The sequence below is a fragment of the Haemaphysalis longicornis genome, unplaced genomic scaffold, assembly GCF_048455015.1.
Source record: "Haemaphysalis longicornis isolate Haplotype H1 unplaced genomic scaffold, Haemaphysalis longicornis Haplotype H1 scaffold_1, whole genome shotgun sequence".
Lineage (NCBI taxonomy): Eukaryota > Metazoa > Arthropoda > Arachnida > Ixodida > Ixodidae > Haemaphysalis > Haemaphysalis longicornis.
In genome coordinates, this window is record NW_027526203.1 from 204,841,704 (window position 1) to 204,860,379 (window position 18,676).

The window sequence follows — 18,676 nt, forward strand, 5'->3', positions numbered from 1 at the left end:
TCTTAGAGTGCACTGTCTTCGGAGGGTTAAGGACTAGACAAGCAAAAAGCTCTTGCTTCACTCCTTGCATTAGAAACCTGAGCTTCTTTTCTTCGGTCATATCAGGGTCGGCACGGCGAAAAAGTCGCTTCATCTCCTCAACGAAAATCACACCTTCGTTGGGGTGCTGCGTTCGAGTTTCAAGCAAAAGCGCAGCTCGCTCTTTTCTCACCATGGTAGTGGTGGTCTTAAGGAACTCCCTTTTGAATTGAGTTCAGTCGGTCAAAGAGCTCTCATGGTTCTCGAACCAAGTTCGAGCAGCATCTTCAAAGTAAAAGAAGACATGCCGGAAAGTTTCTTCGTCGTCCCACCTGTTGAAGATGCGGACGCGCTCCAGCTTCTCCAACCAATCTTCGGGGTATTCAGCGGGGGTTCCCCGGAACGATGGCGGTTCTCGGGGCTGCTGCAGGATGATTGGCGACGTTGTTTCTTGCCCCATGGTGTTGGTTGCAGCATTCCTTCTCTTGGGCACTTCTGGCAGAAGACCGAACTCGGGTAGCAATCCTTGCAGTCGGCGGCTTTCTCTGGTTGGACTGGCTTGGCAGCTTCCAGATGTCGTACAGAGCATAAAGGCTTAGTACCCCGCGCCTCCACTAGATGTCACGAAGCCAAGGACGATGCGATTGTCTTCAAGGAGAAACAAGTTTATTGGAGCTAACTTGTGCTCCCCTAACAACTCAAAAGAATACAGGGGCGGCGAAGCAGCGGTCAACAAAGTGACTAGCACAGGCGAGTGTCGTCGAATGAATGCCGCAGCGTCTGCTCTGCAGGCTTTTATCTTTCGGCGCAAGTGTTTCTGGAAACCTCGATTCACATCCAGAACATTGTAGATCACAGAAGATTATTCTCGTCTAGTGACGTTAGGGTGAAACAGTCTGGTTATCTGAATGTGATAGCCCGTGCGGCATAAAAGTAAGGAATGTAAGACGCGCTTCGTTTGGAACGCAGATAACACAGCCTGGCGTGGCCCGGCAGTAAAAACAAACAATAAATAAACAAACCGATACATGGTTTGCGGCAATATGCGCAAGAGGGAGGAACGTATTATGGCATAGTACCAGAGATATTTTCATCAGTGCATGTTAGCATTGAAGTGATACGGCCAAACGCAACCAGAGTTCCCACTAGAACCTCCCATTTATGCTTCTTGACGGCGGCTGAGGTCGGCGGCCCAAAACCGACAAACAAGGTTCTGTAACGTAACTGAAAAATCGTCCGAAAATTTGCTAGCGAGCCGCCACTGCTTCATGTGTTTTCTTTAATATCTCGCGCATTTATTTGATGTTTGCTATAAAATTGCTGTCATTGTCATTGAAATAAGGCAGTCTTTTTAAGTAACGAAACTTGTATTTTGTCCTAATGGACCCTAGGGATGACCACAGTCAACGCTCAAGAGAAACTAAATTTTGTCATACCTTTCACCTAAATTCTCTGTCACCGCCCTATCCTCTGCTTTAAAGCCTCGCTGATTATTCACCTTCACAGAGTAGAATGGCTCTTGATTTTTTGTTTTACGAATGGTCGAATTGTCGCAATAGGCTGAGACACCTTCGTGAACGCCATGGTTCCTGCTCTGTGCTCTTCTACCACCTTTCGTGAGAAATAACGCGATATCAAGAGTGTCGTTACTAACATGGGGTCGACAAATTTACCGATTGGCTGTAAGGGGTTATGGAGCGGTGTAACGGTCAACCAAGTGCAGAATGTGCATTATCGATAACTTTCAAGAGCTATGGGTGAATGAGAAGTTTGGTGTGTTTAAACAAGCTTAAAATCCCAACAGTTTCTTCAACAACAACGAAACCGAAGGACTAATACGATGTCTTTGGCCCAGATTCATTTTTAGCTCGAACACCATACAAGGTGGCTGACCCCACTTTTCTAAAATAATTAGGTGACACAAGCCGAAGGCGAATAGCGATTTTTTCTGTCTTTGTCAGCCCTGCTGAAACCGGACGAAGCGCGTTGATTACGCCGCTAAACAAAAAGTAATAATGTATCGTTTGTATAAAAATGAGGAAAAAATAATCTGCTTTTACAGGATTTCGGAGCCATGCACGTAATCTTTACATGCCTTTCAATCTTTTGCCCCCGGTTGCAATATTTACGTTGGTTCTTTTACCGGAATTAACATCGTTAGCCTTGTTATCTTTAATCTCTTTTACCAAGCGTCCGTCAGCGACGTAGGTTCACGAAAAAAGGAAATTCTACATTAGAATATTTCTTTATTTGTATACATAGTTCGATATTTTTGAGATGGTGCACACCTTCTCGCAATAAATAAACGCTGGCACATTAAATAATTGATCTCTCCCGGGTTAAAAATGCTGTTCCGGTTCATTACGAATTACGTGTCGACGCATTGTCTTTTTTTCCTCTTATACAGCGAATGACGGGCTACTCCACTTTCCGATCAGGACACACTAATGCCTCTTTAATTTCCCAAGACTAATGTTTCGTTTTTTACGCGTAAAGCTGGCACCATGCACTAGCGTATACAATACGTTCGACTGGATTTGCTTGAAATCTATGTGGAAACATTGTGAGAGTTCTGTCACACATGATTCTGATGATGATGATCATGAAGATGGTGATGAATAAACTTTATTGGTATCAGTCGGTCACCGCAAAGAAAAAAAAAACGTACGTTTAGGAACCGACTCATGTCATTGGTCCCCGTGATTATGCAATAGTGACACGACAGCAACACCACGAATGGGCCACGAATGAAGTGCGGCCTGCTAAATGATGCAGAGCCACTAAGTTGCCGTTAAAGTGACACGGAAGTAATCTTGTTGAAGCGTTGTTTGTGGCTGCATTGCACAGCTTAGACAATTTAATTTCTTATTTGACTGTTCAGCCGATGTCTAGGGTCTCGTTTATCTGTAATGTGTGGCAGAAAAAAAAACATCGTGCGTTATTCGAGCAGCTGAGCTAACTACCATTATGCGTTTTCATGCAAGCTGAGAAAATTTGGAGTTTGTTCCCTCTTAAGGTAAATATTGACGTTTCTCTGGTTCACACTCCATTTTACTTTGTAAATCTCCGAAAGTCAGCCCTTTGGCATTGTAGTGCGGCATAATTGCCGATGCCACCTCTTTCTGCTTTACTCACATCACTAATTCTCTGGCCACTACGCTGGCTGAGGGCTTCCTATTCAACATATTTCACCAGTGCTGATGTTTCAGGTGGGCTGATGGTGATGATTTTGAGTTTAACGGCGCAAGGCCGACAAAGGCAAAGAGTGCCATGACAATGATGGAATGAGATGAGAAGGATGTGTAGTAAAGGAAATAGTTTAAACATTTTTACTAAGGGAGTTGCTGTATAGGGCCATAAATAAACATCGTGAGTATAGGCACCTAAGGTGTAAAGCCTCAGGTTCTGCCACTGTTTTGCAACAGTAATAAACACAGGTGAGATTATGGGCTGTATGATATGCATTTTAGAAAGTAAACATCTGCAAGATAACTAAAAACTCCTTTGTAGGACAACACGGGATAGTTAGATAGGACTAATGAAGGGTGCAAGAGAATTTTATATGTGTAAGCTTCATTAAAGGGACGTTTTGTTGCGATGTTACACACATAACATTCAATAAGCATGTGGAGGACAGATAGCTGCCCCCACATTGATGGCACTGTGGCTTGTCTGTGTCGTTAACAAGTATGAATGCGTGATGTGTGCGTGGCCAATTCTCTGTGAGCATACCTTTACAGGTTCCCACTGAGGCATTTCTGTCCGGATATACGCAGTGCAGCTGCCGGCGGGCGTCGCAGAGCTGGACGGCGTCGCAGGTGTCCCCCTGCTGCCTGGCGCAGATGCTGCAGCAGTTGCAGCCGTCCCGCACCAGGCTCACGCCGTCGGGGCAGCGCATCCCGCCGCCCTCGCCGCCTTCGTGCTGCCACCCCGTGTTGCAGCGGCACGAAGGACCGCACTGCACCGAGCCCTGCGCACAAAGACGCACGAAGCAGCTGAACATCTGGCCAAGATCACGAATACATAGATAGCGCAAAATCCTCCTCGCATATATAGACTGCAGAAATAAAATGTGCACTGCGTTAATGCAGTTTGGTGACAGTGCACCGTCGACTTGTATTCAAGAAGTGACGGTAATGACCGGTTCCTACGACGTCAGTCAGCAGTGGCGCTCGAGTAAAAGGGTGAAAACGTAACGGCTTCCTAGCAATTCTATGTTCCCATTCTAACCATCTCTTTCCCAGCAACCGCACGACTTCGTTTTTTGGCGCCTCTTTTTCCGAAAGTGGAAACATATAGTTGAATTTGACTTTGGTCAAATGGTTTTCCGCGTATTAGTTGTGCCTTACCATTTAAACGAGCGGGGTTCAGAGGCAGCAGTTTTTCGTGTAGTCTTTATGATACGCGAACTTCAAATTACTTTTAGCAGCCTACCCAAAATACTCAAGGACATTATGATGTTATTAACGTTTCGGGAGACGTCACGACCAGCAGTACTGACAACGCAAATTTCTATAAAAAACGAGTATGATGAACATGTACGCACGACGCTGTGGAAGGTGATAACGTCAGAGGAGAATAGGAAATAAAAACAAAAGGGGGAGCAATGAAAAACAGTGTCAAGTAATGAAAAATGTTGTAAGTGTGTTACGAAAGGGATAAACAGAGTATCTCACGATTCTCCACACTGGTCGTTGGCGGCGCGAGGAACGTCGTTGAGGAGTTAAAGGGGTGCGGGGAGCATGCGCTATCGCAGGTAGCGGTGATAATCACGGCAGCTAGTCAACGGAATGATCACCCAGGCAGTGAAGACAAATAGAGATTGGTGGGAGGGGGAATAGCCATAGCACGTCGTTGCCCACGGCGAAGTGCGGCCCTGGAGTCTTAACGACGGCTACAGATAACCTGGGTTCTGGCTGGCCTGACGACTGTCCATAAAACCTGGAAGTACGTGGTGGTAGGGGTGCTTTCAGAGAAATGGCAGGGGGATTGGCCAGGAAAATTGTGCTTACCGAGAGCAATTATACTTGGTATTTGGGAAAAGTAATATATATATATGTAGAATAACCGTGCATTAAAAATAGGCACCTATAAAAACAAATGTAATCTTAGAGAGTGTGAACCGGAGTAAAAAGTTTTTTACATGCAAGAAAAGTAGGAAGCAAGCACAACGGAAAGAAAACGTGGTGAATTCGGGCAGTGGGACAAAACGGGTGAAGGTTTTAAAGGGGAATCCGGCAGGGCACCAATACAGGTAGCACGGGAAACAACCTGGCTCCCGAAGGAATGAGTGTACCACGCGGCAGAGATTCCAGTGGTAGAATCCCAGTGCACGGTAAACTTAGTGGAGCAAGCAGAGGGCGGCTCAGCCGATTGCATGTGCTTTCAAAGTACCTCCGTCGTATGGAAGAGAGCCGTTGGCTGGAGAGCAAAAGATGCTGAATAGTTTATAATTTGTTGCAGAATGCACATTGAGGCAAAGGAGCCCTATAAAAGTGGTGAAAGTAATATTTTAAATTTGGCAGGCGGCGGAGAAAAATAGTACTCGCTGTGAAGCTGGACTCTATCAGGCAGCAGTTCTTCTCCTCCTTTAGGGTAATGGCGCATAACCACACAGAGGGATTAGCCAGGGCTTGCGAATGGGCTGTATTTAAGAATTAAAAATTAATGGTAGAAACAGAAAAACAATATACCTTCCAGTGGGGCGGGAAAGACAAATTAAAGCATATATTAACAGAGGAGTCTTCCCGTGGCCATGGGGAATAGATGAAAAAATAATATTTCTTTGCGCGGCTAAGGCTGCTAGCGCTGAATGAAAGAAATATGACAGCTTTTACCTTCAGGGGCAAGGCGTTAGAAGGGGGTAGTGATATAAATTTTCGTATTTTCTCAGAAGCGGCGACGTTCAAAATTCTTCTTTTAGAACGAATGTCTCCCGTCTCATATCATCTTCACCTGTCCCCGCACCGCTTCTTATGATGATGATGCTTTCTAGGTTCCTTTTTCCTTGCATCACAGCAAAACCTTGTGTTTGGCTTTTGTGCGTGTTTCCTTATGATTTCCGGCGCCCTATCCCTGGCGCAAAGTACTGTATGCATGGCAATGGTCTATTGAGTTGCTAAGCTTGAAATTCCTGTAATCGAAGTTAAAAGACGAAGTTGGTTTCGTGTGGAACAGTTGCTTGGAGTGAACACTGGTTCTCGTGCCTCATAATACTCGCAGAAAGCAATTGGGTATAGAGTAGTTTAAGGTCCACTTATTAGGTCAGTGGCCAGGCGCGCAAGCTGCGCCTGAGAACCCACCACTCTGTCTGGTGGCTCAACACTGTGGACTACGAAATTCGTCACGGCACGCATGGGCGCCGGATAGTCCGGCCAACGGAATTCCGCTGGGATGTTCCCCCATTCAGGACGCAGCCGGTGTCGAAGGAGTTGTATGACCCACTCATGAGGTCAGTGGCCAAGCGCCCGGGCGGCGCGTGAGAACTCGCCACTCCGTCTGGCGACGTAGCACTGCCAACACTGCAGAGCAGTCGGCGCCAATTTGTCACGGCACGCACGGGAGACGGATTGTCTGGCCGAACAAATACCGCGGGGATAATCCCCCATTGTGGACGCAGACGGTGCCGCAGGGTTCCGAGAATCATCGGCGTGGCGCGCGGGGGAGGTGTGATTACCGACGTCAGAATGAGCGCCGCGCGAGCCTCCATCGTTAACGCGCCCCGGTCAGCACGACGCACAGTTGCGCCTTTCGCCCTCACCCTTCGGGGTCGTACGCGCTTGCTGGCCCGCGAGCGGGCCGTTGACCTAAAGATTGCGGCGACTCATTGAATATTCCGTAGCGCGCTGAGTGACAGCTGTCTACGCGAATTCGGGCACTCCCTTACGCGTGTACGAACGCTACAGGGGCGTTCCGAAAGAGCGTGAGCTCGAGGTGTTATAAGGCCCAACTTGGCCGTTAGAAATCGTTCTTGTCTTAGCGCTGAGCTGGGCAGTTCCCGGCGGGACAAGGAGTCTCGACCGTTAAAGCTAGGTTGGGATTTGTGAGCCCCCTAGGCTAGAGGTTAAGACTGCGTCGGAAGTTTAGGGTACAGCGCCGTACCGGGCAACTAGACGGATCTTGTGGCGAGAGAGAGTCTCGGCCGTCGTTTCTCTAGCGGTTTGTGTACGCTCCGAGGATAGGAGAGTTAGACGAAGTTGGGAAGCTCGAGTGATTTGTACGCACTTGGAGCTAGCGTCTAGCTGAAGTTGGAAGTTTTCCTTTTACTACTCATGTACCCAGTTTTTCTACTGTAAATAGCTGTATATAAACTCTTCGTTTCACTTAATCAACCCCAATGCCTCGAGTTCGTCAATTCGACCGCCGCCTCCAAGAACTTCAACACCATCGCCCCGCCAGCCCCCTGCCAAATCAACAGGAGGCGGTGCGATTGCGTTCCTGATCGACACCGGACTTCGGGGAAACGAACCACAACCATCTTTACTGGGTAGTATTGCCGAAGTAAACTACATTTGCTCCTACCAGAGAGACCACTCCTTTTGGGAAAAATAAATGACTGCACACGAGGTCTGTTGTGTTAACGTGATTCAGCCAATGTATGGGTTACGATCCTTGTATGCAACCACGGGAGAACTGCCTTCTAATTTCTTTAAGGATAGGATAGGAGTAACTTTATTAAATGTCGGAAACCGACGATTTAAAGCGTCGTGGCGTTGGCCAAGCATCGACCCGAGGTTATGTCTTCCTCTGCAATGCCCCAGTTCGGCCCGTTTGTGGCGGGTCGTGAGGCTTGTGCTTTTCGAGCGCACTCCGGGCCTGCTGGATGGCCCATAGTTGAGTGTCCTTGTCTGTACACTGCACAGCACTTTGAAGTTCGGGCGGGTATGTCCTTGAGGTAGCTTCGTTCGGGAACCTTGCATAGTCCCACACGATGTGCCACTGGTCCGCCGGACCCACTGCACAAACACTGCACACACCACTCTGTTAGAGTTCTGGGTGAAGCACGTGTAGAACTGCTGGGGCAGGGAGTGACCCGGTCTGTAGCTGCCTTAGGATGACAGCCTCCTCCCGACTGAGTGCTGGGTGGGGAGGCGGCATTGTATGTCGAGCTAGGCGATAAGACTTAGTCACTTCGCCATAACTGGCCATTCGGTCCTTGGTTTTGAACCACCACACGGAACGGTCACTCTCGGGCGAGCGGAGGGTAAGCGCTCGCGCCGCCGAATTGGCCGTCTCGTTGGGATTCAATAAGGATGCGCACTCGCCCACGTGAGCCGGGAATCATTTGACACGGATGACGCTGCCTCGGTCTTGGAGCTTGTGGTTGCCGCTGATGGCGGCCTCCGGCGCGCACACTCGCCCCTTTGCAGAGTTTCGCACGGTGTTCGCACGATCCGGCACTCGGTCTCCGAGATCGCCAGCACGATGGCAACCTCCTCGGCGTCTGTGGCGTCTGTGCACCGCACGCTCCCTGCCGCTGTCTTGGTGCCGGTAGCCGCCGCAACGACCATTGCCGCATAGCCTTCCCGTTGGTATTCCGATGCGTCTACGTATCGGGCGTGGGGGTGTTAGGCGTGTCACTCAGTGAGGGCCTCGGCCCGCGCCTGCCGTCGTTCTTGGTTGTACTCAGGATGCATGTTTTTCGTGATGGGGTCCACGCGCATGTGGGCCCGCGCCTCCTTGCCGATCTCGCACGGTTGCCGGCTGGGAGCTCGGGGGTTTTAACTTAGAGATGCCATGATACGGCGGCCCGTCTTGGTGGTAGAGAGGCGCTCCATTTGCGCGGTGAGCTGCGCCTCGGATATTTCCTCTAGGGTGTTATGAACACGAAGCTGCAGGATCCAAGCCGTACTTGTGGTCCCCATTAAGCCCAGCGCCGTCTTGTAAGCCCGTCTGATCAGCGTGTTGATCTTGGTCCTGTCGGTAACGCTCCAGTTGCGGTAGGCCGCAACGTATGGGATGTGACTAATCACGAACGACTGGACGAGACGCACGAGACTTTCATCACGCATGCCCGCCCGTCGCGTCGAGGCTCGGTGTATGAGCCGGATTTCGTCCATTGCCTCGGTGGTAAGCTTGTTAATGGTCTCGTCGTTTCGGCCGCTCTTGTTTAGCACGAGGCCCAGAACTCTGATCTTGGGAACATCGGCTATGCGTTGCCCCGATGCAGTCACGATCTTGATGCGATCGCACTCCCGCGGGGGAGCGCGTTCCCGTCCCGGGCGAGCACACTAGGACGGTGCCTTCAGGGTGCTGCTCGATGGTGGTAACCGCCGCTGGCAGCTGTTGCTCAATGCTGGCGTAGGTGCCACCGGCCGCCCACAGAGTAATGTCGTCTGCGTACACCGTGTGCCGGACGCCGGTCCCCGCCAATTCCCTCGCTACCCCGATCATGACGAGGTTAAAGAGCAATGGCGAGATGACCAAACCCTCCGGTGTACCCATGCTGCCGAGCTTGTGTTCGGGGAGCTTGAGGTCTCCAGCGTGCAGTTCCACCATGCGGTTGGTCAAGAAGTCCTTGATGTAATTGTAGCTCACTACCTCCATGTTAAGTCTTTATGCTTGTGCTAATATGGCTGTGTGTTTGATTTTGTCGAATGCGCTTTGTAAATCAAGCCCCAGAATTACTTTGCTGTCTTGTGTATTCTTGTCGATGATTTCTTGTTTGAGTTTTAATATATGGCGTCTTGTGTGCTGACTCTGTGCCTGAAGGATAGAGGCCTTCCTTCTACAAGTATTCCGGCCATCGGATGGCTAGCACGTGCTCCAGCACCTTGCCCACGCAGGACGTGAGCGAGATGGGACGCAGGTTGTCAATATCTAGTGGTCTGCCCGGTTTCGGGATCAGGATCATTCTTGCCGTTTTCCATTCTGTGGGGAGCTTGCCCGATCGCCAGCATTCGTTAAAGTAACGGGTTAGGGACTCGATCGATGCATCATCGAGGTTGCGTAGCATCTTGTTGGAAACGAGATAAGGGCCGGCTGCCCAGCGGGTATTGATCTCGTGCAGCGCTGCGCTACCCGCATTTCTGACGTGGAAATTTCTCGGTCGAGCCACGCGTTGGGTAGCCCCCCGTATGGCGGATGGGTTTCCGTTGGCGGGTCCGGCAGATACTTGGCTTCCAGGCTCTTGATGACAGCGTCTTTTCCTTGATGTTGTGTGGTGGTGTGCATGAGGCGGGCCAGGCTGTCACGCTGGTGTGACTTGGTCTTAGTTTCGTCTAGGAGGTGCCGAATTTAGATTCCAGGTGCAACCGCGGAGCTCAGCTGCAGATATCGTTCCACTGCTGATGGCACAGGACCTTGCAGTGGTGTTCAATGGCCTTGTTTATGTCGGAAATCTTCTTTCTCAATTTGCGGTTATTATCACACAAAAAAGTCATGCGCGTCCGCTTTAGCGCTTTCTCTAAATAGCTGCACACAAACACACCCAATCTTCACAATAGTCCGAAGGCCTTTGGCACTGATAAAGGTCTTGCATAGGTACACACAAGACTGGTGAGTGTCGAATCAACTTGACTGGGTATTTACGACTTGCCACCATTTTTTGTTCATCCGACAACATCATAAGAGAACTTAAGACGGGTTGGACAATTCAGCAAAAAAGATCATGAAGACCCAAACCCTTTTCTGGCTCACTTTTGCCTGACAAGAAACTAATAGTGAACTTAAAAGCCCAAAACATGGGAGGTAGTGGATGTGCTAAGGTGCTCTGCCGGTACGGGCGAGGCCTTGATGTGTATACCTAATAATGGAGTATGCATTTTGACTGAAATAAAAAATAACAGAAAACGCCCATATAAAAAATGCTCTAGCGCATGGTGAAAAACCCCAAATGATGTAACTCGTCCAGCTGAGCTCTGTTTCGGCGCACAGTATGGCCAAGGTGCCATCCAGGTGCGGTGAATGCAAAATTATATTTTTCGGACACCGTGTCAAGAGGGCGTATAGGTCTAAATAGATACAAAGTCAGTACGCTTCTCCTGGTTCCTTGTATTCGTTTAGAACCTGCTTCATATTTCTTAACAAGACGCGCCCGACAGCCTGTCATCGGGAAAATTGCGCTCATGTTCTTAAACGATGTATCGCTCCGTCTCGTTATTATGTTTGCACTCCAAAATAATCCTGTGGTTCGGCTCCCCCCAATGCACTCTGTTGACAAATGCATGCCACCGAAAATGGGAATTCGGTGAATGAGAGCGGCGATCATACAATTTGTTCAAAATTCCGATCTGCGTTGTGGCACTATGAAATGCAGAGTTCCCGGTTGGCATTGCGCGGTATCACAGCCAAGAACGAGCTTTTGAATCAGATTGTAAGCACGGGATCGTCATTCACCAAAATTTCATTTTCAGTGGCAGTGATCTATCGATAGATTGCATTGCGGGGACGCTGTACCACAGGACTGTGGTTTAGCTTCCCCGAGCTACCTGTGCTGTGGTGCACTGCAGGTTTGTTGCACTGAAGAGCAAATTTTAGCTGTATGCTTGACAAGCCTCCATTGTGGAACGGTCCTGGCTAACTACCACGGTGGTATCTACCGTATAAGACCACACGCTGACCAGTATTTTTAGCGAAGAAAACTAACTCAAAATGTCTACTCTTTTTCGAAGTACACGCCGATATCGTCATTACCATATAAAAGTATCCAAAAAACACCTAAACACTTTTATTTCTGAGAAATGCACTCAACGTGTCCCTATTGTATCTTTATTTCAGATCATAACCAAGAAAAGTGTGTCGCAAGTAATGCCAATGAACATTTAACCGTGACAGGATACAGAAATCGTACGAGAGACAGCTGGGCGAGTTGGAAGGGGTTCATATTCAAAATTTAACTTCGTAGCGCAAAACAAAAACTACGCTCGTCCGTGTCCTTTCTTGTATCCGTCTTTCGCGCAGTTAAATTTTGAATAAGAAATCATACGATATGATGAATGGCCTCACGAACCACCAATTCCTTTCAGGAGCGCGGGATTCGCGGCCATAAGTAGCAGTGATTTGAACTTCTGAAGTTCATTGCCCATCCCAATATATAAGAATGAGGACTGGAAATGTTCACTAAAACAACAAGTAAGTTTGTAGCCTGACTTCTCCTATATATTGTTTTTTCTCGCATAGAAGGCGGTCTACTCCATTGCTTGGTTTGCGGCATGAGTACGTGCCAGGCCCAGTTAGCCGTTATTTCATCTGGTAGACTAGCTTTTAATGGGTACAGACAAGCTTTGATGCGATGCACTTGAAGGGTTCTCGCGTATTTTTACTGCCATTGCTGAGATGAGACAGGTGTCATAACCGATAAAACTTGAGTGGTGGTAGGGCCACGCAACCATTTATTAATATGTTTGCAAGATCGCAATCGTAAGATTCTAACTGGCATAAAAAGTTCTCCCATGCAATTTTTTAGGGAAATTGTAGTAACCTTCTAGCAAAAAAATGGGGACTCGGTCGATAGCGCCAGAACCCGCGACTCTACCTTGAGGTCAAGGAGGCCAAACAGCGAGATTCTCCAAGATATCCAGGTAAGATTGAGAGGCATTTGCGAGAACGCTGGCTTTGCCGTAAGACGTTCTTCGTGGGTGGACGACGATACAAAAAACCGGGCGGCCCATGTCAGATACAGCTGCGCTGTAAAAGGACACTGGACTCGAGATACTTCGAAGAGACTCTAAATAAATTCCTCGGATACACACCTGTGACACAACCTGGATACACAACCTTGTATAATTTATAGGAGGCTGTGTGACAGCTGAAAATTTCCGTGTTCATATTGATAAGCATGAGATAACAATTTGCTGAAAATTGTTGCGAATATTAACTGATCTGTGTTTGAAAATCGGCACACATCATAAACATGTTCTCTTCTCCAATCAATCCGCCGGTAGCATTTTAAAACTAACTTTCAGTCCCTTGTTCAATTTTGTTGCAGGTGGAGTTAAACGCGATAAGGTCTCTTTTGCGCTTCGTAGTTTTTCATGCCCAAAACCACCGGGCAAGAAGTTTATTCCATCAGTTCTCAACCACTGAGAATGGGACGTACCCGTGCCTCCCTGCATTTGAAGAGGGAATCTTACCACTACACCATGATTTAAGTGTTCTTAGAACGCAGTGCACGAGAGGCCGTCATGGTGGCTGTCGACCCCCGCCACGGGTTCAGCGATAGTTGTCACGAGGTTAAGCAATAGTGAGCAATATAAGAAAACTCGACGTGGGTAATATACAAATTGAGGTCTTTTGCACTGTCTGAGCACGAGATGTCCCCCTACTATGCATAATACGGGTCAACGGCATTCATCTAGAACCTTTTGATAACGGGCATCCAGGAGCAGCGTGGCCGATAAACGTATTCATTGTACAACGAAGCTGTATAATGCTACGATCCCGGGTTTCTCTTCCGGAGGTGACGATTTACTCGCCACCGCTTCTCTGCTGCTCCGCGCCACCGCCGACGCCTCTTTCATAAGTTGCTCAATGGTAACGGCGCGCGCTGGTGCAGTTATCAGCAGCTGCACTTATAACTCACTATGGACGAACGTGCATAGCTGGCTCTGAGGAAGAACGGCGGAAATATGAGGAGCGTCCGTCCCACAGAAGCGAGAATGGATGTGGAAACAATGGAAAGGCACTGCCGCTGAACGTGCAGCCGCCGCCGTTGCCACCTCAAGTCGCACCTCGTCGAGCAGCTACGAATCCCTCCCAAGTGAAGAGCAACTTGCCCGCTTGCAACGCCGACGTGAGCCAATAATGATAATATATCAATTCACTGTAGCAAAACCCCACCTTTGCAAAACCTACCATTTATGCAGAATAGCTGGCTTCCATATTCACAAAGAAGAAGGGCTCTGAATTTTTTTCCCATGCGGTAGAAGCTCTGAGAAAACTATAATTGTCATCAGCACGCTAAACTTCGCAGATAGTTTCTGTGCAGTGCATACCTTTTTAGTCCCAGCTTTGCTTCTGACATGATTTCAATCAGAGTATTTCTATATTCTGTATCCGAAAGGAAGCCGGCCGATCGCGGCGGCATTGCTTGTGCAACGTCTTCCAAGCACACAGAGAACGTCCGGACTTTGAAGAACGCAGGAAAACAAATACTTTGAATTCCTAAGTTATCTGGTGGGCGTCCAGTAACTTTTTTTCTCAGATGCTCGTGGCCATGTAACTTATAGACTCCACAGACTTATCCAACATGTTCTAAAAGCATTTCAGTTAAACATTTAGAAAAGGGCATTTGGAGGGCCCTGGAACACAATTTCAGTTCGGTGGCATTCCGCAGTGACGCATTCCACGTCGAATCAGTTAAGTCCTATCACCTACAAACAATAGTTCGCGGAATTTCTGCCAAAAGATGGCGACGGGGGCGGGAGTACCCGGAAGCAAAGCTTGCGTGGAGTGGGAAGACGTTGGAAAGGCGAGCAAAAAGTGGATCGCTGAAGGAAAAAAAATAGGGTTTGTAACAAGAAGCGCCACGGGAAGATCAAAGACGGTTCCTGGAACCTGAAGAACCCTTGAAGGAGACATTTAGTATGTATAGAGAGGACGCGGTTCGTTTAGCTCATTGCCGTGTCTTGGGCGGTGCACGTGCCCTTTGCCCAACAGGAGGCCGCCGGGACTGTCGCATCAAGCTTCCTTCGTAATTAATGGCGAGCTGTTGGCGGTATAGGAAAAGAAAAGACGATACACGGCAGTGGCTCCCCAAGCACTTCACCAGACGGAACTGAGGGGACCAAGGGGAAAAAGGCAACAAGGGATTGCCCATGGACAACTAAAGATAAGAAACTAAACGAGGAACGGGGCGGAAGGACGTGGCGTCTCGACAGACCAACCGGAAGGAGACAAAGAAAGGAGCTGTTTCCGACGCTTTCCTCTTTTCTGCATCCTATGTCCACGTCCCTCCTGTCGCAGTAAGAATAAGCACATGGAAGGGAAAGCAGCAGGGCGTCACTGTGCACTCGCCGCCACCCATAGTCGTCGCGCTGCGAGCGCGAACCCACTGCGTGTTCTTGTTCCGTATCAGGGCCGTGGCGCACCGCGCATGGTTTTACCGTCGGGTTCCTTCGGCGTCCCCGCCATTTCTCTTGCGTCGAGCTCCCGTTAGAGACGCAGAGGAATGCTACCGAGGTTCATAGACGGAATTTCTCTTTTGTAGTTTTATACTGCGATGGTAAGCCCTTCCTCTTCATGGCTTTGCGCTGCTGAGCACGAGGTCGCGGGTTCGATTCCCGGCCGCGGCGGCCGCTTTTCTAATGGAGGCGAAAAGCAAAAACGCCCGTGTGTACGAGATTTCGGCGCACGTTAAAGATCCCCAGGTGGTCAAAATTAATCCGGAGCCCTCCACTACGGCGCGCCTCATCGCCTGCGTTGCGTCGGCGCGTTAAACCCTACAATCAATCAATCAATCTTCATGGCTGCCGGTTTTCCTTTGAATTGAGAAGATCAGAATAGATAATATAGGTACAGCAGATATTGCACCCGCCTAACAGGATACTTCAAGGTAACTTGAGCCAAAAAACTCGCTTTTGTGCACGATCTAGGCACAGCTCACGGTGATAGCACAGCGCGTAGAAAAATAACTCTCTCGAACTGCGTGTGAGGCAACTGAGATCCTTCATGACAGCCTCTATTTTTATTCTGCTGAATAATTGGACAATGTTTTCAACTCTTTCGTCTTTGCAGAAGGAAGAAGCATCAAAGCTGTGTGTGGTCGAAAAGCAAACCACTAAAATAAAAGTTCTTGTGATACAGAACCTGAATGAAGCCCTTGCGCTAGTGTGCGAGACATGAAATCTAGTAAGAGTCGAGCCATTGAATTGAAAAAACTGTATATGCTATAAAGGAGTCATACAATACGTTAATTATATTAACCTTTTAAAAACCCACACTTAAGCGAGATGCCAAGAAATATCGAAGATATGGCCCGATGGCAAGCGTGTCATTATAAATCATTGGACTCCCTGGAATATCATGCTATGAATGCATTCAGTAACCTATGCGACGCTGCGTGGGCGCCATTCTGCATCAAACGAGGGCCATGCTTCCAAAGAGGAGCCGTATTTTTGGAGGGGAATGAAGTCAATGCCCGCGTTGAAAAGACGCGTGCGCGTGTTCGAAGTTTTATGCCGTTTTTTTTGTGTCTGTGGAAGGCCCGACAGCTAAGGCCAGTGTCGTAGCCCAGGCCAATTTCGTTGCATTAAATGCCAAATCTTCAGAGACGACCCAGAAAGGGCTGAGAGAAAGTTCCCGTTAAGAGGTCATCATTTGAACTTGTCAGTGACAGACAGATCTACTTTTGTACGTGTGAACTATTTACACGGTTAGTAGTTTGCCGATACAAGCTCCCGCACAGGCGGCCTTTGACCTCTACTTCAAGGCGTCCTGCTCACGATAAGGCTAACTAGTGAGTTTATTTATTTATTTATTTATTTATTTATTTATTTATTTATTTATTTATTTATTTATTTATTTATTTATTTATTTATTTATTTTGTTTTGTTTTATTTTATATTCATTTTATTTATTTTTTATGTACTTTCATGACCCAAAAGGGCATTAGAGAAGGCAGTGGTACAGCCTACATTTTTACCACAGAAAAAATATTTGACAGGTTTCTTTACGAACATCAATGCAACGCAACAAGGTAGCGGAGTTATCGAATACTACACAACAAGAGAAAAGGAAACTTTTGATAACAAGCAGTACAATAGTGAGGAGCTTCAACCGGCACAAAATGCTAAAAAGATCTACATAACAACAGTGGAGAGCTGGAAACTAATCAGAAACCTCTATTCTGAAGTGTGCGCGCAGCCGCTTTTTGAATTCTTCTAAATTGTTAGTATCAACGACAGCTGGTGCAAGCTGGTGCCCAGTGATGTCCAGCTATTTTCGCAACCAAATAAATGCAGCTGTGTAAGAGAGGAAAAGAAAGGAAGAGAGAGAGAGGGAGATGAAGATTGAATGAAAACTAAAGTTCTCAGCATCACCAACTGCACGACTTCATCACACGGTGTGGAAAAGCGTGCGATGGAGAAGGAAGGTGACAAAAATAATTTCCGAAAGAGCATAAAAGCAGGAGGAAGGCTTACAAGACTATAGCATTTAAAGCGTCCGCTAACAATGTTACAGTATCTATCTAAAGCGGAAGATTCGGCGAGTTGGTACTTGTTCATAGTAACAGCGCTAATTACACGAGACAAAGAGAAGAGGGCACAGAGACGGCGATAAAGAGTATCTACAACATTTTCTTTTCATAGTCAGTCGTTTTCATTGCATAAATATCAGTGGTTTATATTGCTGCGCTATCTTGATTACGCTTAGAAGGAACACAAGGTCGCGGAGCTGCTACAACCACAACAGACCTATGAACCGGTGTGGGAGCCACCCGCATGGACCCTAAGAGAAAATGATGGCCGCACGCATACCATAACAGGTGCCCGGGGTCGAACCGCTGACCTTTTGCTTAGCCGCACGACGCCGTACCCACTGAGCCACCGCGGCGGGTATACGATAAAAGTTACCTGGAACAACCCGTTTGACTGCCTGCGTATGTGTGTCTGTGCGCAGGCGTTCAAGCGTGCACGAACTTGTCAGCCCCAACAGAGCAAAGCCGCCTTCTTCCGTGATCGAACCTTATGGATCGGTCGTTTGCGTGCGCTGGACACAGTCGGTTCGCAAGCAGACGAGGTGCAGATACGAACACCTGAACGGGAGTGAAGATCCTTCGTACTCTATGACGGCGCGCTGTGCGCTGCGGGCTTTAATTAGCCACACCAGGGTACATCTGTGCCCTGAAACGTGAGTCGGAAGTCGACACTTAAGCCCTAATTTTCACCTTTCTTTCTTTCTTTCTGTATTTCCGTCTTTCTTTCTTTCTTTCTTCCTTCCTTCCTTCCTTCCTTCCTTCCTTCCTTCCTTCCTTCCTTCCTTCCTTCCTTCCTTCCTTCCTTCCTTCCTTCCTTTATTTTTTTCTTTCTTTCTTTCTTTCTCTATTTCTTTCTTTCTTTCTTTCTCTCTTTCTTTCTTGCTTTATTGTTTTTCCTTCCAACCTTCCTCTTTTTATTTTTTGGTTCTTTCTTTCTTTCCTTCCTTGATTCTGTTTTTGTTTCCTCTTGTTTTCTGTATTTTCTTCCTTCCTTTTGTTTCTTTTCTTTTCATCATATAATGCGCTGTGACATTCTGAAGAAAACACGTAGGAGTGTAATTGTATAGGAGAGTTCCTATAAAGCACGGTACGAATGATAACGCGGGTAATGATTTTACTTTATTGTTTGTGTATCATAATGGTGATGGCGCCGCTCTCGTAAGAATACAATTCTTGATTTTAAGAGAAGCTTTTATGGCTAAGATCCGGAATTTTATGGCGCCTGCGAAAGCGCAAAAAAAATGCAGACTGGGAAAGGCAGCTTGCAAAGACCAGTAAAGTAGCGAATTGGGCGAATTGGAAAATGCTCGTGATGGTCAGCACACCCGCCGCGGTGGCTTAGTGCCTAAGGCGTCGTGCTGCTGATCACGAGGTCGCGGGTTCAATTCCCGGCCGCGGCGGCCGATTTTCTGATGGAGGCGAAGAGCAAAAACGGCCGTGTTTACGAGATTTCAACGCTCGTTAAAGATCCCCAGGTGGTCAAAATTAATCCGGAGCCCTCCACTACGGCGCGCCTCATCG

At 47.9% G+C, this 18,676-nt stretch overlaps 1 protein-coding gene across 1 annotated transcript in view; it reads right to left on the reverse strand.

Moving 5' to 3' along the window:
• LOC144168042 (CCN family member 4-like) overlaps window positions 1–18,676 on the reverse strand; it is a 100,186-nt gene that overhangs the window by 28,735 nt on the left and 52,775 nt on the right. Inside the window, exon 2 of the mRNA XM_077697131.1 lies at window positions 3,751–3,988. Coding sequence (XP_077553257.1) covers window positions 3,751–3,916 — 166 coding nt within the window. The 5' untranslated portion in view covers window positions 3,917–3,988. The remainder of the gene's footprint in view (window positions 1–3,750; window positions 3,989–18,676) is intronic.